Source organism: Rhinatrema bivittatum, chromosome 12, assembly GCF_901001135.1.
Source record: "Rhinatrema bivittatum chromosome 12, aRhiBiv1.1, whole genome shotgun sequence".
Classification (NCBI taxonomy): domain Eukaryota; kingdom Metazoa; phylum Chordata; class Amphibia; order Gymnophiona; family Rhinatrematidae; genus Rhinatrema; species Rhinatrema bivittatum.
The window spans coordinates 57984087-58005939 of NC_042626.1; the positions used below are offsets into that span (position 1 = coordinate 57984087).

Genomic DNA, 21853 nt, shown 5'->3' on the forward strand with positions numbered 1-21853 from the left:
TAGGTGCCCTGATCTAGGGATTGGATGGCAGCTTACCTGTAATCTCTAGAATCAACATCAACTCTATGGGCGAATCCCTTGGCATCGCTCTTGGGCAGCCATGGGCAGGATGCTGAGTCCATCTGTCTACACTAAGGAAAACGAAATTATCAGATAAGTAATTTCTCCATTTTCTAGTATGTAGCCAGATGGGCTCAGGACCAATGGAATGTACAATTGGGGTGGGAGGCTGCCCGTGGTCCAGTTAACACCGCCCTTGCAAAGGCTGCGTCCTCTCTGACCTGAATGTCGAGGCAAAAGAACCTGGAGAAGGAGTGTAAAGAGGACCACATCACCGCTCAGCAGATGTCAATGGGAAACAGCAGTCTAACTTCTGCTCATGGGACTGCCTGAGCCTTGGTGGAATGAGCTTTAACCTGAGACGGTAATGACTTTCCTGCCTCCACATAGGTTCCCGTGACCACCTCCTTAATCCAGCGAGCTATGGTAGCCCACAAAGCTGGTTCGTCCCGCTTCCTTCCACTGTGAAAAACAAACAGGTGGTCTGTCTTTCGGACCGGTTCTGAAACTTTCAGATACCGCATCAAAAGCCTAGTGACATTCAAATGGCGGAGGAGGTGGTATTCTTTTGCGTCTTTGTGCCTATCCAGGGATGGCAACGAAATGGACTGATTCAAATGAAACTCCGAGACTACCTTGGGCAAGAAGGATAGAACGGTATGAAGCTGTAATGCTCCTGGAGTCATCTGGAGTACTGGTTCCCATCATGACAACACCTGTAGTTCAGAGATGCGACGTGCTGAGCATTTTGCCATCAGGAACACTGTTTTCAGGGTTAAGAAGCACAAGGAAAGACTGTGCAGCGGCTGAAAGGAGGGCCCTGCCAAAAAACTCCAAAACTAGATTAAGATTCCACAAGGGAACCAGACACCATAGGGGTGGCCGGAAGTGCTTCAGCCCTTTCAGAAAACGGGCCACGTCCGAATGAGCTGACAGGCAGGTTTCTGTTTACCTTGCTCCTGAAACAGGAGAAAATATTTACCTGGACGCTCATGGAGTTAAGGGTCAAACCTTTATTCAAGCCATCCTGCAAAAAATCCAGAATTAGTGGGATTTTGACCATCCGAGGGGGAAACACCACGTTCCTCGCAACAGGCCTCAAATACTCTCCAGACCCACATACTTTAGGGATTTAAAGAACTTCCGTGCGCAGAGTAAGCTTGCAATTACTGCCACCGACTAACCATGCTTCATCAGGCGAGCCCTCTCAAAGACTAGACCGTGAGACAGAATCAAGTCAGATCCCAGTGAAGGACCAGTCCCTGCTGTAGAAGGTCCCTGTGTGGTGGGGGGGTCTCCACTAGGAATCTCCGCATGTCCACATACCACGGATGCCTGGCCAATGTGGGGCTACTAGTAGGACAAATCCCATGGCGCTCGATTCTGCGAAAGACCCTGCCCAGCAGAGGCTACAGAGGGAAGGTGTATAGCAACTCCTCTTCTGGCCCTGTCTGAAGGAGAGCATTGATCCCCAGGGACCACTGATCTCTTCTGCAACTGAAGAATCAGGGAACCTTTGCATTGTGAGATGCCGCCAGCAGGTCGATGGACGGAAGACCCCAGTGATCTACCACCTGCTGAAAGGTTTTAGCTGACAACATCCACTCTCCTAGATCCAGACTCTTCCTACTTAGAAAGTCTGCGCTGACATTGTCTTTTCCTGCGATGTGGGAGGCTGAAATCATCTGTAGATGCATTTCCACCCATTCTATAAGGAGATCTATCTCCTGTGACACTTGCTGGCTTTTGGTTCCACCCTGGCGGTTGATGTAGGCTACCATTGTTGTATTGTCCAACTTTACGTGTACCGCTTGACCCTGGAGTAAATGGCTGAATTGAAGACATGTCAATCTGACTGCCCAGGCTTCCAGGTGGTTTATGTTCCAGAATGCCTCTTCCTTTGGTCCAACACACCTGGGCTGTCAGCTCCTGAGAGTGAGGTCCCCAGCCCTGGAGGCTCACGTTGGTCGTGAGGACCAGCCAGTATGGAGGGAACACAGTTACACCCCTGCACAGATGAGCTTCCTGCAGCCACCACTGGAGATGAAAGTATACTTCCATCGGTAGGTGGAGGCGAATTGAATAGTTTGAGACAGCTGGTTCCAATGTGCAGCAGGCAGTGTTGAAGTGGTTGCATGTGTGTCCTCACCCACGGCACTACCTCCAGGGTTGACACCATCAAAATGAGGACTTGAAGATAGCTCCACACTGTCAGACGTATCGTGTTCATCAACAGGCGCACTTGGGACATCATCCATCTTATCCACATGGTTGGAAGACTTTGCCCTGCTTGGTGTTGAACCGGACTCCTAAATATTCCAAGGACTGGGAGGGTTTGTGACTGCTTTTGTCCAGGTTTATGACCCGACCAAGCTACTGAAGCAGGGAGGTCACCCAGAGACTCTCTTCCACAGACTTTGCCCGGTTCAACCAGTCGTCCAAGTACAGGTGCACCAGGATTCCTTCTTTTCTCAATGATGCCACTACGACCACCACAATCTTGGAAAATGTGCTGGGGGCAGTCAACAGATCAAAGGGCAGCGCCTGGAAGTGATAATGGCGGCCCAGTACTGCAAAATGTATGAAACTATATTCTTGTCGGATTGGAATATCTAGGTAGGCCTCGGATAGGTCCAGGGAGGTTAAGAACTCTCCTGGTTGTACGTCCATTATCATGGAACATGGGGTTTCCATGAGGAAATGATGTCAGTTGACGCTATTGAAGTTCAGTATGAATTGAAAGGAACCTTCCTTCTTGGGTATGATGAAATAATGTCCTGTATTTTCCTTGGGCGCAGGTTCTGGGATTATAGCCCTCATCCCAAGGAGCCTTAACAGGGTAGACTCTGTCTGCTTCTTGTCTTGGGAGTGGCAAGGCGATATCATGAATATGTCCCGAGGAGTGCTGCAAAATTCTAGCACATATCCTTTTTTTTTGTATGACCTCCAGTACCCATTTGTCCAAAGTGATCTCGACCCACTGTTGGTAGAAGAGGGAAGGTTGACCCCCTATCTCCTCGTTCCGAGGGTAGGTCGGCAAAACTTCATTAGGGGGTTTGGGCTGAACCTGAACATGACCCTCTCTTGGGTTGTCAACTCCAAAAGGACTGAGCCTCCCAAAGGACCGAGACCTCTGAAATGTTGAGTTTCTGTAGGGGCAAAAGCATTGGAAGCCTCATGGGTGAGGGGCGCTATAACTGTTTTCTCTTATCTTCTGGTAGCCGAGGCAGTGGAGATTCACCCTATTTACTGGCCAGCTTTCCAATTCACTTCTGAAGAGGAGCGATCCCTTAAAGGGCATCTTTGTGAGGTTTGCCTTAGAGGTTGCGTTTTCTAACCAATTCCGCAGCCATAGCTGTCTTCTAGTCGCTTCCACTGAGGCCACTCCTCTGGCTGAAGTACGGACTAAATCTAAGCCCACATCTGTTAAAAAGGTGGCAGTTGGTTCCATAACTGCTCTGGAGTTCACCCCTGAAGTCATCCACCTCCTGAGAGAGAAGTGGGCATGAATGAGCTACCAGGGCACAAACAAGAAGCAATCTGTAAAGTCCTTGCTACTGCGTTAAAGACTTGTTTAAGGATAGACTCCAACCATCTATCGTGTGCATCCTTTAAGGCCGCTCCTCCCTATACTGGGATAATTGTTCACTTAGAGACAGCACAGACCAGTGCATCCACTTTACGAAATGCAAACATTCTCTCACTGATGGATCCAGAGGGTACAGAGCTTCTAACTCTTGGCCCCCTTTAAAACTTGCTTCTAGGGCATCTAGGTCAATCAATTCCTGGATGGCTTCCAGTAGTGGGAAGTAGCAAGAGGCTTTGCACAAGGAAATCAAAATGGGATTCTTCTTTGGTTCAGTCATAGATTCTGCTCCAGGAACTCCCAGCGTTTTAAGGGTCTAGGAAACCAAGGCCGGCAATTCAACTCTATGAAAGAACAGTAACATGGTTCGATATGGTTCCAATCCCAGGGGAATTTCCCCTTCTTCCAAGGGATCTTGCTCTTAGTCTGTGCCATCAGGGTCCCCACTAGGGATACCCTTGGTGAGGCAGGGCATGCATCAAGGTCTGCCAACAGGAACAGGAGACGGAGAGGGGGCAGGTTGGGTTTCCATCCGGACAGGGACAAGCAAGGAAGTAGACTGCACCTGTACAAAGGCCTGTAGCCCCTGGAAAAATTCCACCCAAGAAAAGGATGCTGAGTCAATGCCTAGCCTAGGGGGAACAGGGGTGGGCTCAGCCGAATTTCCCTCTCCCATGGAAGACCCAGCCAAGGGATTACTCAGATCCGGAGTACTTCCAGTTAAGGCTGCCAATCCATCATCTGAATGGGAGAAGCTAGGCTCCGCAAAGTCCGGGGAGGCCAAATCCCCTTGGGCTTTCTTGTGTCTCCGGCTCTTCCGGTATCCTGTGCTTACTTTATTGTGCGCGTAAGTACGCGCACGGCTCATGCACAGAGCCAAAGCACTGTGCATAATGATGTTCTATGGCGTGCAAGACGAGACGCACAAAGACGCATGCAAGATAGTGCCACCGCAGTCTACCATGCAGTGTGCAGCCCACCGGGGGGCTGCTCAACCCGTTCGTAAGCCCACTTCCCTATGCCCCAACGGGATCGGGAACAACATTGGTACGGTGCACCAAGCAAGGAGACCAGAGGAAGTCTTACCGAAACCCCCTCCAACATCTCTGAATCGGGAGAAAATCCTCCTTTTTTTTTATGTTTACACTTACCTGGGCTCAGTGCTTAACAGCCGAGTACAGAGACGGTCTTAGACTGCAGGGGGAGAGGGCTTTGGCCATCACCACTGCGCTTGGCTTCCTGCATCCGCTGCCTTTCAGCTGCTTCAGCAGCAAAGTCCACGCCGGGAACCAGCTACCAGACCAAGGCACATCTCTGAGGGATCTCGGAAATCATCTCAGGAATTCTCAACTGGGGAAGGGACCTTTAAGGTATCACTGCAGGAGAGCAGGGCTCAATCTTTTCTTCAATTTAAAAGTAGAATTTCTTCTTCCAAAAGGTACAGCGATCCCCATAGAGAAAGCACGTCCGCATCTGCTGGGAGACGGAGAAATACTGAAGGGCTGAGGTCACTGCGGGTGTGCATCTAGGGCGACATTGGCTTTGAAACCTGACTTCGTCTCCACCTGCTGGCAGGTAAGCATAAACCCATTGGTCCTGAGTCCATCTGGCTACACGCTAGGAAATCAGCAGCATACCAGGATGGGAGAAAAACAAGGGTGACTATACTGAGCTCTGGCATCACTAGCCAAGCATTCAGCATGTTATCTAAAAGCATCTTGGTCAATCCAGTACTTCCACAGACACCAGGGAAAAGCCACAATCTTCTTTCCAATTTCACTTAAGGGATTCTTTCATTTTGCAAGCTTATTAACTCTTTGAGAACACAGCTCTTAATTTTAAATATGTTGAAATATTTTCCTGCTTACCTCCTGCTCGGTGAACAATATGTCCGTGTAGCAGAGCTGTAAAACAAAGTCACAATCAGCAAAAACAAACCACTTGGGAGGCTCTGCGTCTCAGCAGCAGCAGATGTACCTGTCAGAGTCTTATTGCAGGACACATACAGGCATTTTATATGTTACTGCTGCTCAGTTTTCTTTAACAGAAAGGTTGGGGCCTTATTCAAAATAGACTTTTTCCCTTTCTGTACCCATGGAAAGAATATCTATCGAACAAGACTCTTAGAAAGATTAGCTTTGTTTTAAAGTATATTGTATAAGAACATACTAAACATTACCGAATGACAAAATTGGTCATGCTGAGAATGCAAGCCTCATAGAAGATATTCCTAGCCATAGCAATCCACATTTTATTGTTTAGCACAACATCACTAAAATACATCACACAGACATCTGAAGGCCTATGCAATAAAGTTTAGCATGCACGCTGAGCCATTTAGCATGTGCTAAAAATTGCATGCTATGCACTTATGATTCAGCAAGCACACTGAACCTGGATCAGAAGATGTTAAAGTGTGCACATGCTAAAATTGCAATGTATGTAAATGAAAGGCTATCACAGGTAAATGAGACTTTTGCATGTGCACAGGAAACAGATATCCTCTCCAAAATGCTATTTACCATGAGCTTGATAGCACCAAAAATGTAATCTACCTTGGAGAAGGTGTTAAATCTTAACCATGCACATTATTTAGCTGCTTCCGAAGGGAAAGGGCTGGTTAGCATAGGAGTTTCCTCTCCCCTTGAAGCCCGTCTGAGGCAGGCAGCATGCATGCTATGCTTTTTGGGTTAATGTGCACACATACAATTTGTCACATAGCCCTCTTTTCCCCTGACTGCATTAAATTAAGTAGAGTAGAATTTTACAATGTTAAGCTAAAGCTTGAAGATAACCCTTAATGATTTAATACATGCAGTACTTACATCCTGGTCATGCCGCTTCCTGATCTCTGGATGGGTTTGTTCTATTAGACAATCCACAAAGCAGGTCTAAAAAAAAAAAAAAAAAAAAAGAGAAGAAGGTAATGTTCTGCTCATTGCACAGAGGTACAGCTGCAACAGCTGTCTATGTCCTGGACATGCAGCAACATGGGTGGGTAATCACTCCACTCTGCTGAAGCCCCTGAGACCTTTCTGAAATAGCTGCATCAGTATATGAGGAGGAATGGGGTCAAGTGCTTTCTAACAGGCCGCAGAATTTTCCTAGTGTGTATTACATGCAAGATGAATTAGTCATTCCCCTGAGGATCAGTACACTACTAACGCTGTTCAGTTCCAAGACACAGAAGCTGAAGCCTCCTCCTTACATAGGAACATGCCATACTGGGTCAGACCAAGGGTCCATCAAGCCCAACATCTTGTTTCCAACAGAGGCCAAAACCAGGCCACAAGAACCGTTAATGGACTTCTCCTCCAAGAACTTATCCAAACCTTTTTTGAACCCAGCTACACTAACCACATCCTCTGGCAACAAATTCCAGAGCTTTATTGTGCGTTGAGTGAAAAAGAACTTTCTCCGATTAGTCTTAAATGTGCTACTTGCTAACTTCATGGAATGCCCCCTAGTCCTTCTATTATCCGAAAGTGTAAATAACCGATTCAACATCAACTCTTATGATTTTAAAGACCTCTATCATATCCTCCCATAGTCGTCTCTTCTCCAAGCTGAACAGCCCTAACCTCTTCAGCCTTTCCTCATAGGGGAGCTGTTCCATCCCCTTTATCATTTTGGTTGCCCTTCTCTGTACCTTCTCCATTGCAACTATATCTTTTTTGAGATGAGGCGACCAGAAATGTACACAGTATTCAAGGTGCGGTCTCACATTGGAGCGATACAGAGGCATTATGACATTTTCCGTTTTATCACCATTCCCTTCCTAATAATTCCTAACATTCTATTTGCTTTTTTGACTGCTGCAGCACACTGAGCTGACGATTTTAAAGTATTATCCACTATGACGCCTAGATCTCTTTCCTGGGTGGTAGCTCCTAATATGGAACCTAACATCGTGTAACTACAGCAAGGGTTATTTTTCCCTATATGCAACACCTTGCACTTGTCCATATTAAATTTCATCTGCCATTTGGATGCCCAATCTTCCAGTCTTGCAAGGTCCTCCTGAAATGTATCACAATCTGCTTGTGATTTAATTACTCTGGAAAAAAAAATGAATATTTTGCCCAGGTTTTGTTATTTGTTTCTTACGCTCCCTGTGGCTATTTCAGATGAGTGCTTTGCTTTGTGGCAACACAAGTTATTTAGATGTATGTGGAAAAGACCTCCTAAGGTGATGAGACAAGTACTGTTTCAGATGAAGGATAGGGGGGTTTCTGGGTGTACCTTGCTTACAGTGATACTATGTGTGGCAGCTCAAGTAAAAGGTAATTATAGATTGCATAAGGGAAAAAACAGTGGCTTCTCATGGAACAGGTAATGCTGAATAATATTCCATCTGATGCGTCGGTATGGTTATCCAAGCAGGCAAGGATTTTGCCTTCAGTTTTATCGCCTGTTATAGAAACATAGAAATGATGGCAGAAAAGGACCAATGGTCCACCCAGTCTGCCCGCAAGCTTCCCGTGGTAGTATCTACCGGGCTGTGCAGGTTACCCCATGTAGCAGTCAGTTTTGCTTGATGTGATTTGCTTATGGACTTGGTCATAGAAGCAGTCCAGTGTTTTTTCCTTAATATCTGAGCATCAGTAACCCCAGACTGTAAAAATGTAAATGGCTTGTGTTTGGTTGTCTCCGAATCCAAATTTCTCTTTCGTTTTAGCTCCCACCTCTCTCCTTTGAAGCAGGGATGCTGCAGTTGCATCAAAAACATCCAGGCTTATTGATTAAGGGCAGTAACCACTGCACCAGCAAGTCACCCCCTTGCATGCTTTCTTCGTTTCCTTTAGGACTTGGCCATAGAAGCAGTCCTGTGCTTTTCCCCTTATGCCCACGTAACAGTATCCCAGACCATGGAAGTCAGGGCCCTTGGTTCTGGTCAATCAAATTTCTCGTACCCCCTGCCATCTAAGAGGGAAGCAATGCTGCAGGTGCATTAAAAGCATCAAAGCATATGGGTTAAGGGTAGTAACCTCCATGCCTTCTACTAAGGGTAGTAACCGCCGTACCAGCAAGTTACCCCCCTGCACGCTCATCTCACTTCTGTCCTCTAGCCTTTAGGGAACCACAGTGTTTATCCCATGCCCCTTTGAATTCTTTGATTGTTTTCTTCTTCACCATCTCCACCAGAAGGCATTCCAGGCCTCCACCACCCTCTCCATGAAGAAATATTTCCGGACGCTGGTTCTGAATCGTCCCCCCTGGAGTTTCATTTCGTGACCCCTAGTTCTATTGTTTTCTTTCCAACGGAAAAGGTTCGAAGTTCATGCATCATTGAAACCTTTTAGGTATCTGAAGGTTTGTATCATATCTTCCCTGCATCTCCTCGCTCCAAGGTATATTTATTCAGATCCTTCAGCCTTTCCTCACAGGTCTTCCAATACAGGCCCCACACCATTTTCATTGCCCTTCTCTGGATTGCCTCTATCCTGTGTCTATTATTTATGAAATACGGGCCCCAGAACTGAACACAATAGTCCAGGTGAGGCCTCACCAAGGATGTGTACAAGGGCATCATCACCTTTTTCTTACTGGTTATTCCTCTGTCTATGCAGCCCAGCATTCTTCTGGCTTTAGCGATCGCCTTGTCATATTGCTTCGCCATCTTCAGATCCCCAGACACTATCACTCCAAGATGCGTCTCTTGGTCCATGCGCATCAGTATTTCACCCTCCTTTACATACAGCTCTTTTGGATTACTACATCCCAGATGCATGACCCTGCATGTTTTGGCACTGAATCCCAGCTGCCAAATCTTCGACCACTCTCCCAGCTTTCTTAAATCAATTTTCATTCTCTTTAATCCTTCAGGCATTCCACTCTCTGTTGCAGATCTTAGCATAAGAACATAAGAAATTGCCGTGCTGGGTCAGACCAAGGGTTCATCAAGCCCAGCATCCGCAAATAGACAAACTTTACCTTCTATCCCTTCCACAATGTCGCTCACAAAGATATTGAACAAAACCGGTTCCAACACATATCCCTGTGATAACTGCTTAATATGGCTCTCTGTTCAGAGTAGGCTCCATTTACCATTATAAGCTGTCTCCTATCGGTCAACCAGTTTGTAATCTTTGCCACCACCTTGGCGCTCACTCCCAAACTTCTCATTTTATTCACAAGACTACTATGCGGGACCATATCAAAGGTTTTGCTGAAATCCAAGTAGATCACATTGAGTGCTCTTCCTTAATCAAATTCTCTAGTCACCCAATCTAAAACAATCAATCAGATTTGTATGACAGGACCTTCCTATGGTGAATCCATGCTGCCTCGGGTCCAGCAACCCACCAGATTGTAGATAGTTCATTATCCTTTCCTTCAGCAGCGTCTCCATTAATTTTCCCAACACCGATGTGAGGCTAACCAGCCTGTAGTTTCCAGCCTCCTCTCTGCTACCACTCTTGTGAAGGAGGCCCATCACTACTCTTCTCCAATTCCACGGCACCACTCCTGTTTCCAGGGATCTATCAAAAATGTTCTTGAGTGAACCCACCAGCACATCTCTGAGCTCCTTCCTGATTCTTTTCTTGTTTCCCTCAGTTTCACCAAGTATTCTTCCCTGTGTTCCTCTTTTTGGGATCCTTTATACTTCTTGAACGCTGTTCTTTTTGCCTTTATTTTTTCAGCCACTTCCTTTGAGAACCAGATCAGTTTCTTTTTTCTCTTACTTTTGTTTACTTTTCTAACATATAGATTTGTTGCCTTTGTAATAGCTTCTTTCAGTTTGGCCTACTGTTGTTCCACCTCAACCATTTTCTCCCAGGCTTCCAGTTCTTCCTCTAGGAACATTCCCATTTTAACAAAGTCTGTATTTATGAAATTCAAAACTCGGGTCTTCATGCATCTTCTCTGTATCCTGTTTGTGATAACAAACCATACCACCTGATGGTCACTAGTGCTCAGGTGAGCTCCTACTCTGACATTTGACACATTATCCCCCCCATTTGTGAGCATCAGGTCAAGTATTACACCCTCCTTCGTGGGTTCCATTACCATGTTTGAACAGAGACCCTTGAAAAGCATCCACTATCTCTCTACTTCTTGTAGATTCCTCAGATTCCACATCTGGCAGATTAAAATCTCCAACTAGCAACACTTCTCCCGTCTTTCCCACCTTTTGGATGTCTTCAACCAGATCTCTGTCTAATTCTTCTGTTTGTCGGAAGCCTGTAGACCACATCGATGTAAATGGAAGTATCATTTTTTTTTAGGACAGCCCATAATGCTTCTTCCCTACCCCACGTCCCTTGCATTTCATTTGCTTGGATATTTTTTCTGACATAAAGAGCTGCTCCTCCACCTTTTCTGTACTGTCCTTCCTAAACAAGTTATAGCCAGGAATGGCCGTATCCCAATCATGAGACTCTGTGAATCAGGTCTCTAACAGTAATATCCAAATCCGCTTCCACCATTAGAGCCTGCAGGTCTGGGGTTTTATTGCCCAGACTACGGGCATTTATGCTCATAGCTTTCCAGCTTCTCTCCTTGGACATCTTTTCTGCCCTATTCAGCTGATTTTTGTTACAGTAACTTCTTCACCCACTTCTTGGAGCTGCTAGGGGTGACATTGCAATTTCCTTTTGCTAGCCCCGACCTCTAGTTTAAATGTCTTATAGAATATGATTTGGATTTTTCATTTAGGATCTTTTTTCCTACCACAGACAGATGTAAGCCATCTTTGACATAGAGCCTTTTACTGTTCCATACATGGCCCCAACCTCCAATATATCCAAAAACATTCTTCCTTACACCAGGTTTTGAGCCATGCATTGAAATTATTTATATGGGTTAGCTTATCCTTCCCCTTTCAATGAAGGGGTAACACTTCTGAAAAGGCAGTACTCTTCACCATGTGCCTAATCTGCTTGCCCAGAGTGTGGAAATCTCTCTGTGTGGCTTGGATGCTGTTTTTAGCAAGGTCATTGGTTCCAAGATGTATAAAGATCAACTTCAGAGTCCTTACTTTCTTCACTGACTGCATTTGATTAGCATTTCTGTCAGCTGAGGATCCTGAAAGGCATTTAACTACTGTGTTCCCCTCAAGAAGCGCTCCCAAACTACTGCCTCTGATGACAGAGTCTCCCAGCACAATGAGCTGCTTCTTATGGGCGCATTGGGTTTCTTCTTTCCGTTCTGATTCCACATCAGTCTCCATTACTAGAGCTTCTTCATTTTCCAATATAAAGAATTAATTTTGTACTTGTGTCACTTGAGAGAGTGGGTGCCTTCGCATCACAGGTCTTATCCTACAAGAACCCAATTATTCTTGGGTTTCTGGATGCTCTGTGCAAGTGGAGGAGGGCATCTAGGCTGCACTATTATGAAGAATGGATGTCATTGAGTCACTGGTCTTATCCTACCTGAGCCAACTGTAAACCCTTTGTTTCTGGGTTTGTGAATCTTCTGAGGGGGGTGGGGGGAGGGAGATTCCTGACTGCTATAAAGTGGGTGAGGCTTTCTTGGTAGTTGCTAATTCCATTTTTATTGTACCTAATTCAGCTTTAAGGTGAGCTAACTCCATTTTCATTGAGGACAACTGTGAACAAATGGGGCAAGCCCTAAGCTTCCAGATGGTTTGCTTCAAGATAAAGGCTCCACAGTTGTTACATTGAATAATAATAATCTTGTTCATTTGATTTGATAGAGAACTCCTTTAATATGATAAAAATTATCAAATTATCTTGCAACTAATTATGTACCCCAGCAAAAATATGTTAGAAGAGCAACCTCTGGGGTGATGGGTAGATGAGTAGGGAGGGCGGGCTTTTAACAGTTGAGATTATCAATGACCAAAATATTCCTTGACATGCACTTATTCCGAGTTTATCTAATCCACTGAAAGTTAGGTTTTTTTGATTTTTTTTTCTCAAACCCAGAAAAGCAGTCTAGATTACACACTTTTTTGTTTCAGTTAAAATCTGCCCCCTCCTAAAAACCAAAGCATACAATTATACACAATTTCTATACTAAGCTCAAATATATATTAAACAGTAGAAGTTCACTTAGCGTTTCAGGAAGCCTTGTGAATCCAGGTATATCTGCAGTCAGCCCAGCAGCCTGAGAAGCAGCAGCCAAAGAGGGAAGGTAGCCCCCAACCCACCATGGCCAGAAAGAGAATGAGGCCTGGTTTGCTGCTGGTGGACCACATCCCACCAGCGGCCGAGAAGAGAAACCCAACTGAAGAGAGCCCATTCACTTGCTCCTGCTTTTGCGACTGATTAAGGTGAAAATCAGTCATGACCTTAGGCAGGAACTTGGGATGCATATGCAGGACCACACAATCATGAAAGAATTTCGTGTAAGGTGGGTACGTCACCAAGGCATGAGGCTCGCAGACCCTATGAGCCGAAGTAACCGCCACCAGTAACAGGACCTTCCAGGTGAGGAATCTCAGCTCAAAGGTGTGCATAGGCTCAAAAAAAAAAAAAAGAGGATGCATGAGCCATGCCAGCACAACATTGAGATCCCAGGAAACCATGGGGGGCCGCAGAGGTGGCTTTAGCTACAGCAGGCCCCCGCATAAAGCGACCTACAATAGGCTGGACTGAGAAGTGTGTGCCTGCAACACCCCTATGGTAAGCATCAATCAGATGGACTCTGACCAAGATGGTTTTAAGTTTGGCCTCAGAAAGGTGCTACAAGTAGTCCAAGAATCTGGGTAGTGGGCAAGTAATGGATCTAATCCATTCCCCACATGCCACGCCGAGAACCTTTTCCACTTCATCGTGTAAGACTGCCTAGTGGAATGCTTCCTGGAAGCTACCAGCACCTGGGTGACATTTTCTGAGAGATCCAGGGGCTGAAGGACTAGGCGTTCAACATCCAAGCTGTCAAAGCTAACGCCCGGAAGTTCCAGTGGCGCAGAGTGCCCTGATTCTGTGTTATCAGATCGGGCTTAGTCCCCAGGCTGATGGGATCCCTGATCGACAGGTCCTGAAGGAGGGGAAACCAGACCTGCCTGGGCCAGTGCGCAATACTAGGATCATGGTCCCTTAGTCCTGCTGGAGCTTCAGGAGAGTTTTCATGAGAAACAGAAGAGGCCCTTGCTCCAATGAAGGATGAAGGCGTCGGAGGGCGGACGGCTGTCCGTTCTGAACAGGGAGCAAAAACTGCTCACCTGCAATTGAACGGGGGAGGCGAACAGATTCATATCCAGATTGTCCCACAGGCGGAAGATGCAGGCTGCTACTTTCGGGTCCAGTGATCACTCATGCGGTTGGAAATAGTGGATGAGATGATCTGTCAGCATGTTCAGCGTCCCGGGCAGGTACATTGCCCATAGAGACATCCCTTGCAATAGAGCCCAGGACCAGATTTGAACAGCCTCCTGGCAGAGGGGGAACGACAACAATGCCTCCCTGCTTGTTGATGTACCACATTGCAACCTGATTGTCCATTCAGATCAGGATGGTTTTGAGGGACAAGCGGTCTTGGAATGCCCGAAGTGCGTAATGAATTGCCCAAAGCTCCAAGAAGTTTATCTGACACAGAGCTTCCTGAGCAATCCACTGACCCTGCGGGTGAAGGTTGTCCACATGGGCCCCCCAGTCCTGGGGGGAGGCATTGGTCAAAAGCTCTATTTAAGGCAAGGCAGCCTGGAAGGGGATCCCCTGCTCCAGTTTGAAGAGATTCTCCCACCAGGTTAAAGAGACCCTCAGAGATGGCGTGATGGAAACACAGGCCTCGAGGTCCTGGGATGCTTGCTGCCATTCGGACCGCAGTGTCCATTGTGCCCTGAACATGCAGAGGCGGACTAACGGGATAACATGAACAGAAGCTGCCATGTGGCGCAACAAGAGAAGCAGTAGGTGAGCACTCACGCACTGACTGTTGTGCACCAAAGATGCCAGCGACGATAGAGCAAGGGCCCGATCATGGGTCAAGAATGCTTTTGCCCAAGCCATGTCCAGACTGGCTCCTATAAAGTCCAGCTGGGGAGACAGGCAGAGGTGGGATTTTGGGTAGTTGACAACGAACCCGAGAGACTGCAGCGCCTGCATGGTCAGGGCAAAGCGTCCAGCGCTCCTTCTTGGGAATCACTTTTGACCAGCCAGTTGTCTAGATAAGGAAAGACGTGCACTGCCACCACTGCCAAGCATTTGGTGAAGATGCTGAAGCACTGGAACCTTTTGATTCATCAGAATCAAAAGGTTCCAATGCTTGTACTGCTGGAGATTAATGAGGTGGGGAATCCCCTGCCTTTTTAGACGCCTCTGCTGCCGCCAAGATGGCTGTCGTTCCCTTGCTGTCTGGGAAGGCATCAGCGGCAGACGCCGACGCTCTTGGAGCTCTTAAGTGCCGGTGCATAGCCCTCTCTCTGCCTTCCCCTCTGCCTTCCCCTCCGGAGTCACAGCAAGGGCACAAGATGGCTCTAGAGAAATGCTCATGCGTCTCACCACAGGAGTTGCAGCTTTTACCATACACCATCTTTTACACGTGCAAGCTGGAGCCGCACACTGCAGTGATCACCTTCCCCCCTCCAGGACCCCCAGCCAATGTTAGTTTACCAGCTCAGCAATCAGAGTCTGACCCAGCCTGTCCTCCCAAACAGCAACTCTTCAGTTCCTCTTTTTCCCCCCCCCCCCAAACTTTAGTAGCCAGTACAAGAAGTAAAAGAAAAAAAAGACAAAGTACTTCCCTTAACTGCCAGGCCAATCATGCAGCAGAACTGATGCAGGAATCAATGGACTCTCCTGGGAGAAGGGGGAACTGGACCACCAGCAATTAATCCCCATGGAGCAGAGGACCGAGTCAATTTAAAGGGTCGCCAACCCCATCTCATCCACTTCAAACAAGGGGGGAATGCCTGACCAGGACCTAGCATTCCTCCCAGGGGTTTGCTGGAAAGACTAACTAAAACTCCCCTTTTTTTCACTCCAGACTGCAGGTTTTACAACTCTGCCATCTGCCAGAGACAGAGAAATACTGAAGACTGCGGTAGAGTCAGTGAAACTTTTGTTTCTCTGCCTCCATCTGCTGGCAGGGAGGTAAAACCCAGATATGGGTGTTATTATTTGTGATAATTGTGGGTGGATCCTTGGGCTGGTGGCAGATGACCACGCCCACGGGGGAAGATCCCGAGAGGGACCACCGGTCAGGCTCAGAGTTGGGAGACAGACACACACTAGTTCTTTTATTAAACTGTTTTAGAGAACCACCAGAGGTGGCAGTAGTGAGCTGGAAGAGCCCGGCTGGGCTGTAGTCCCTCAGGCACTGGAACAGTGATCCCAGGATAACTGAGCTGTAGAGAAACTGAATATAGTGAGTAGGCAGGGTATGCAGAGTTCATGGACAGAACCTGATGGTAACACTCACACAATAGTCTCTTAGAAGCAGACCAGGAGCTGGAAGGAAGTAGGCCCTCGAGGAGCGAGTACCTGGTTCCAGGGAACGCTCTGAGAGAGAGAAGGTAACTCACTGGTGTTGTAGGCAGCGGTGACTTCCTGACAGAAGTTATATTCGGTAGCAGGTCCGGGAACGTGGGCCCTCGAGGAGCGAGTACCGGTTCCAGACTGCGACCTGAAAAGCAAGAGAGAGAGAGAGAGCGAGGCCCCCGAGGAGCGGGTACCCCTGGTAAAGTCCGAGGAGGCAGAGCAGCAAGGTAAGCGGAGAGCGAATCCCATCCGCAGCGATACCTGGAGGCAGCTAGGTAGGAAACCCTTTGCTAACTCGATTAGCTAACAAAACAAGAGACCTTAAATATCTGGTGATGATGACGTCATCTCAGGGGGACGCCCCTGAGGTTCGCCCCACAGCTGGTACTTGAGTCGGGGCCACGCCGTGCATGCGCCTTAGGCCTCAGGAGAACATGGCGGAAGGCAGCGTCTAGCTGGTCCGGGGACGCCGGAGGAGGTCGGCAAAATGATGCTGCGGCAGCCAAACTTCCATCAACCAAAGAGGGAGTCACCAAAGAGGTAAGGTGGGCGGAGTGGAGACGTCGGGCAGCGACGGTCACAACAGTGGGGTATGAACAGGAAAATACTTTTTTGCTCAATGCATGAATAAGCTCTAGAATTCATTGTTGGAGGATGTTGTAAATGTGGTTAGTGTAGCTGGTTTCTAAAAAGGTATGGACAAGTTCCTGGAGGAAACGTCCATAAACTGTTATTCTTTGATTTGTTTCAAATGTGCTACTTAATAACTTCATGGAGCATCCCCTACTCTTTTTTGAAAGCATAAATGAGGTGATCAGATTTGCAGACAAAACAAAATTTTTCTGAGTTGTTAATCACCTGCAGCTTGCAAGAAATTGTAGGAGGATCTTATAAGACTGGAAGACCAGGCATCCAAATGGCAGATGAAATTTAATGTGGACAAGCAAATGTTCAGAGAAGGGTGACCAAAATGATAAAGGGAATGAATGTTTCCCCATGAGGAAAGGTTAAAGAGAGTAAGGCTCTTCAGCTTGGAGAAGACATGAACGGAGTGGAATGGGTAAATGCAAATCAGTTATTTGTTCCCTTTTCCAGAGCATTTATAAATATATTAAAAAGTACTGGTCCCAGTATAGATCCCTGGGGACCTCCTCTATTTCCCATTGACCATTTAAGTTCTATTCTTTTCCTAAATTTTAACAAGCACAAAATCCACAGCAGGGCATTGCTTGCTAGCCCATGACTTTTTAATTTTCTCAGAAGTCTCGCAGGATGGACTTTGTTAAATGCTTTCTGCAAATCCAAATATGGTTCACCAATATTTTACGTTTATTAACCCCTTCAAAAAAATGTAGCAGATTGGCGAGGTAAGCCTTCTTTTAGATAAATCCATGATAGCTGTGTCCCATTAAACTATATCTATATATTCTGTAATTTTGTTCTTTTTAATCGTTTCTTCAATTTTTCCCACACTGACATCAGGCTCACTGGTCTATAGTTCCTTGGATAACCCCTGGAGCCCTTTTTAAAAATTGGTGTTACATTGGCCATCCTCTTCAGAAATTATAAATATTTTAAGGATAGGTCACAAATTACTAGTAATAAGTCTGTAATTTCATTCTGGAGTTCTTTCAGAACTCTAGGGTATGTATACCATCTGGTCCAGGTGATTTTCTACTTTGTTAATTTGCCCTATTACATCTTCTTAGTTCACTGTGATTTATCTCAGTTCCCCCAGATCACCACCATTAAATACTATTTTTAGCATGGGTATCTCCCCAAAATCCTCTATAAACACTGACGCAAAGAATTCATTTAGTCTTTCTGTTATGGCCTGGTCTTCCCTAAGTGCTCCTTTTACCTCTTGATCTGACGCTCTCATGGGCTCCCTGCTTCAAATGTATTTGAAAAAGGTTTTATTATGAGTTTTTGCCTTTTCAAATTTTCTTTTGCCCGCCTTATCAATGTGAAATCACTTGCTGCTACCGACAGGAATAAGGATTGACATCCCTTGATATAGGTGCTGAACAGACCCACAGACTGTGTGTCTTGGTCTTTCCATGAGGTAAGAGAATCACCAGCCAAGACAAGCTGTACTAAGGAAAGTGAAAATTTTACAACCAGTCTCAGCAGATTATGGATCTTCAAAACAAAAGCCTTCCACAATCTCTTCTGCTGCACCGAGTTTCTCCCTTTTCCTCTCTCTCTTGTTCACCACCCTCATTCTGCTGATTGTACCTTGCCATGGTGGAGATGTCCACAGAGAGTCACATTTCTGATCAGTTCTGGGTTATCCATCAGGTCAGCCAAAAAACTAGAAAAGGAAAGAGAAATAGTTTTAGCTGCCTTCATTCAACTCAGGTCAGATAGCAGCTGCCTACTTAAGAACAAGAGCTGTACAATAAACTATGGCACATTTGTTTCAACAATTTACAGTATGCCAAGGCTACACACACCTTATTCAGCACTAAAAACCAAAATGCTAACTATTTATTTATTTATTTAGCACTTTTATATACCGATTTTCCAGTAACAGAATTACTAATCAAGTTGGTTTACATTATAAACAATAACCATGACAAAAGTGTTGTCTTACAATAAACAAGAAGATTGAACTTGGATGCAAATAACTGGGGATAATAACAAATAACAATAACAATATCCATCAGGTCAGCCAAAAAACTAGAAAAGGAAAGAGAAATAGTTTTAGCTGGACACTTGGACACTGTAAAATATTTATCTTGGACACTGTAAAATATTGTGGCTAATTAGCTGTGCTTGGGGAGCAGAGTAACACATTACTGTAGAAAGTTCCAAATTGTTTTGACATATGGGCATACCAAGACAAAATCAAGAACAAATAATAAATAGCTAGGCGTCAGCACAATAGCAATGCTGTCCAGTGCCACATGGAAGGCCTGGGTTTGATTGCCAGGATAGGTCTTTGAAGCTTGAGCTGGCTGGGGACGCTGCAGAGATGGTGTTCACAATCTCGGGGAAGAGAGAGTTTCAATCCTAATGTAACAGCAACACCTAGTGATTTGACTTAGGCCCCATGATAGCAGGCTTCTGGAAAGTGCCCTGGCTGAGGACTATTGCTGTGCTGAGCTAGGAGGGGGATACAGAACAAGGGGGAAAATGCCCAGATAGCTATGAATAAAGTTTAATATCAGATACCAGATCCAGTTCTGAATGAACTGGAAGCCCACAGGAGCAGCCTGCTCCCACCCTAATCCCCCACAAAAAGAACAAATAAATAGCTTTTGTCCTACCCTTCTGCAAATCAGACACTGAACTAAATGCTTTAGAAAACTTAGAAAACACTGAGGAAGTAACGTCTCCAAGCAATATGACCACTTTAGCTAGGAGCTCCTGCTGGCACAATCCAAACCTCAGGCTTATCAATGGCAATAAGTCAATCCTTGGCAGTAAAACTGCAAAAGCCGCCCACATTTTGATTTTGCAGTATGTCAGGGAAGGAGAAAAAACCCCCCAGCCTCAAGAAAGTCTCTTACTCGCTGCGACCCAAGTCCCAAAGAAACAAAGATGGTGGCATCCCCCAAAAACAAATTTGGGATACAGTACAAAATACACTGAGATTGAAATGAATTGATAATAAGTTGGCTGATTATTTGAGGCTGCTCCAATAACTCCGGTATTATACCTAGTGCCAAAAATTCATAAATCATTACATTCCCCACCGGGCCAGCCAACAGTGTCAAATATGGGCTCAATGTCTGAGCCAATATCTAAATATACTGACAGCTGGCTCCAGCCAAAAGCTCTGGAAATTAAATCTTACATCAAAGATACATCTGATTGTATACGCCATCCATCTCAAATTCAGCATGTGCTTGGTAACATCAGATATTTCATCCCTGTGGGATATATTAGGTATGATTGTTTTTAGGATATAGTTTGTAGAAACTTTAATATATTTGACATGTATCAATGAGTGTTTACAATAAATTTGTTAAAGTTTTGGTACCATCTTTGTGTCAGAATCATTGGGCCAGATTTTAAAAACTATGCACGAGCATAGATTTGTGCGCGCAACCCAGAGCGCACAAATCTGCACCCGATGTTATAACATGCTCGCGCAGCCGCGCGCATGTTATAAATTCCAGGGTCGGTGCGCGCTGAGCCGCGCAGCCTTCCCCGTTCCCGCTGCACCCCTCACCTTCCCCTCCCATCCCCTACCTAACCCGCCCCCCCAGCCCTACCTAAAAACTCCCTTACCTTTGTCCTATAAGTTGCGCCTGCCTCCGGGCAGGCATAGATTGCGCGTGCCGGCCAATGGCCAGCCCGCGATCCCGGGCACAGCGGCAAATGCCCGCTGTGCCTGGAGGCTCCAGCCCCGCCCCTGGGCTGCCCCGCCCATACCCCGCCCCTTCCAGCCCCTTTTTCAAAACCCCGGGACATACGCCGTTCCGGGGCTTGCGTGCGTCGCCGAGCCTATGCAAAATAGGCTCAGCACGCGCAGGAGAATGTTTTCGGGGTTACGTGTGTAGCACTTTGAAAATCCACCCCATTATGTTTGGCATATGAGATATCTAAATGAAGTATCTAGGGCCTGAATTTCCGATTTTCTCTTTCAGAGCTCGCCAGTGGGTCTAGCTTGGTGGACTTAATCCTCCAGGAAGTTTTGGTTTAACCCCATCAGGGTGTTGACCATGGTTAGAAGGGGAAGGTGGGATGGGTAGGAACTATGCAAAATTGTGGGACTTGAGTGAATTTTTCATGTGGGACTTTTCATCCTTAGCAGTCAAGTAGACACAGTGTTGAGATGTCCCATTTGGGAGCTAACATTTTTCTTCTCAAAGTTTTCTTTTTTTGTCTATATGAGTGGTTTATACTAAAGTTAAGGGATTGAATCTGCCCAGAAAAAGATAGCTATTTAAGGACGCTGTACAACTGAATGCTTTTTTAATTCAAAAAGCTCATCTTAGGAAGCATGATGAATGTCTATTGCACTCCAAACATTTTTCTCATATATTTCTAGCTTTTTCTACCAATACAGATCTGTAGGAGTGGGTGTATTATTTTCTAAAGAGCTGCAAATCAATGTAAAAGAGATCAGGTGAGACTCTGACAATAGATATATCTGTGTGAAATTATGGGTAGAGAAAACCTTATTTATGATTAACATGTGGGGTCCCTTCTTTGAAAATTTGAATGTTAATCTATGTGCTTGGACAGATAGGTATGTTATCTCGGGGGGGGGGGGGGGGGGGGGGGTGGGGGGGTAACTTTAATATTATAAGATGCCCGTCACTAGATAACTCATCTGACAAATTTAACTTCAAGAACTCAGCCTTCCCCTTAAGCGATTAATCAAATGGTAGGGGCTGGTGAATATTTGGAGATTTTTGTATCCATGCACTTGAAATTCCTTTTTCTTTTTTAGATCTCATAACACATATTCCACTTTAGATTTCTTTTAAATTGATAAACCTATTATTTTCAGAATTAAAGATGCGGATGTAGGTGATATTACCTGGTCAGATCATGCATCAGTATGGCTGGATTATATCACACACAAAAAGATGATGGGAAAAAGATTTGGCGAATTAATAAGTTTATTAAAATGATGAAATTTTTTATGAGAAATGTTCCTTTGACATAGCTGAATATTTGAGACTTAACAATACTATAGATAGTTTGAGGACACTTTGGGAAGGTCTTGAAATAGTTGTGCATGGGAGACTGATTTCTTGGGCTACTTATAGGGAAAGAGAGAGAGAAACAGAGATCAGACTTGACACAATTAAGAATTTTCAAACTTTAGACAAGGTCAGGTGTAAGGAGATAATTG

At 45.7% G+C, this 21853-nt stretch overlaps 1 protein-coding gene across 3 annotated transcripts in view; it reads right to left on the reverse strand.

Moving 5' to 3' along the window:
* The window catches only part of EFTUD2 (elongation factor Tu GTP binding domain containing 2), a 93753-nt gene that overhangs the window by 50547 nt on the left and 21353 nt on the right, over nucleotides 1-21853 (reverse strand). For all 3 annotated transcript variants that reach the window (XM_029572912.1, XM_029572913.1, XM_029572914.1), the window contains exons 5-7: nucleotides 18277-18352; nucleotides 6472-6537; nucleotides 5515-5550 (exon numbers count right to left, since the gene is read on the reverse strand). In XM_029572912.1, the coding sequence (XP_029428772.1) occupies nucleotides 5515-5550; nucleotides 6472-6537; nucleotides 18277-18352 (178 nt within the window). The remainder of the gene's footprint in view (nucleotides 1-5514; nucleotides 5551-6471; nucleotides 6538-18276; nucleotides 18353-21853) is intronic.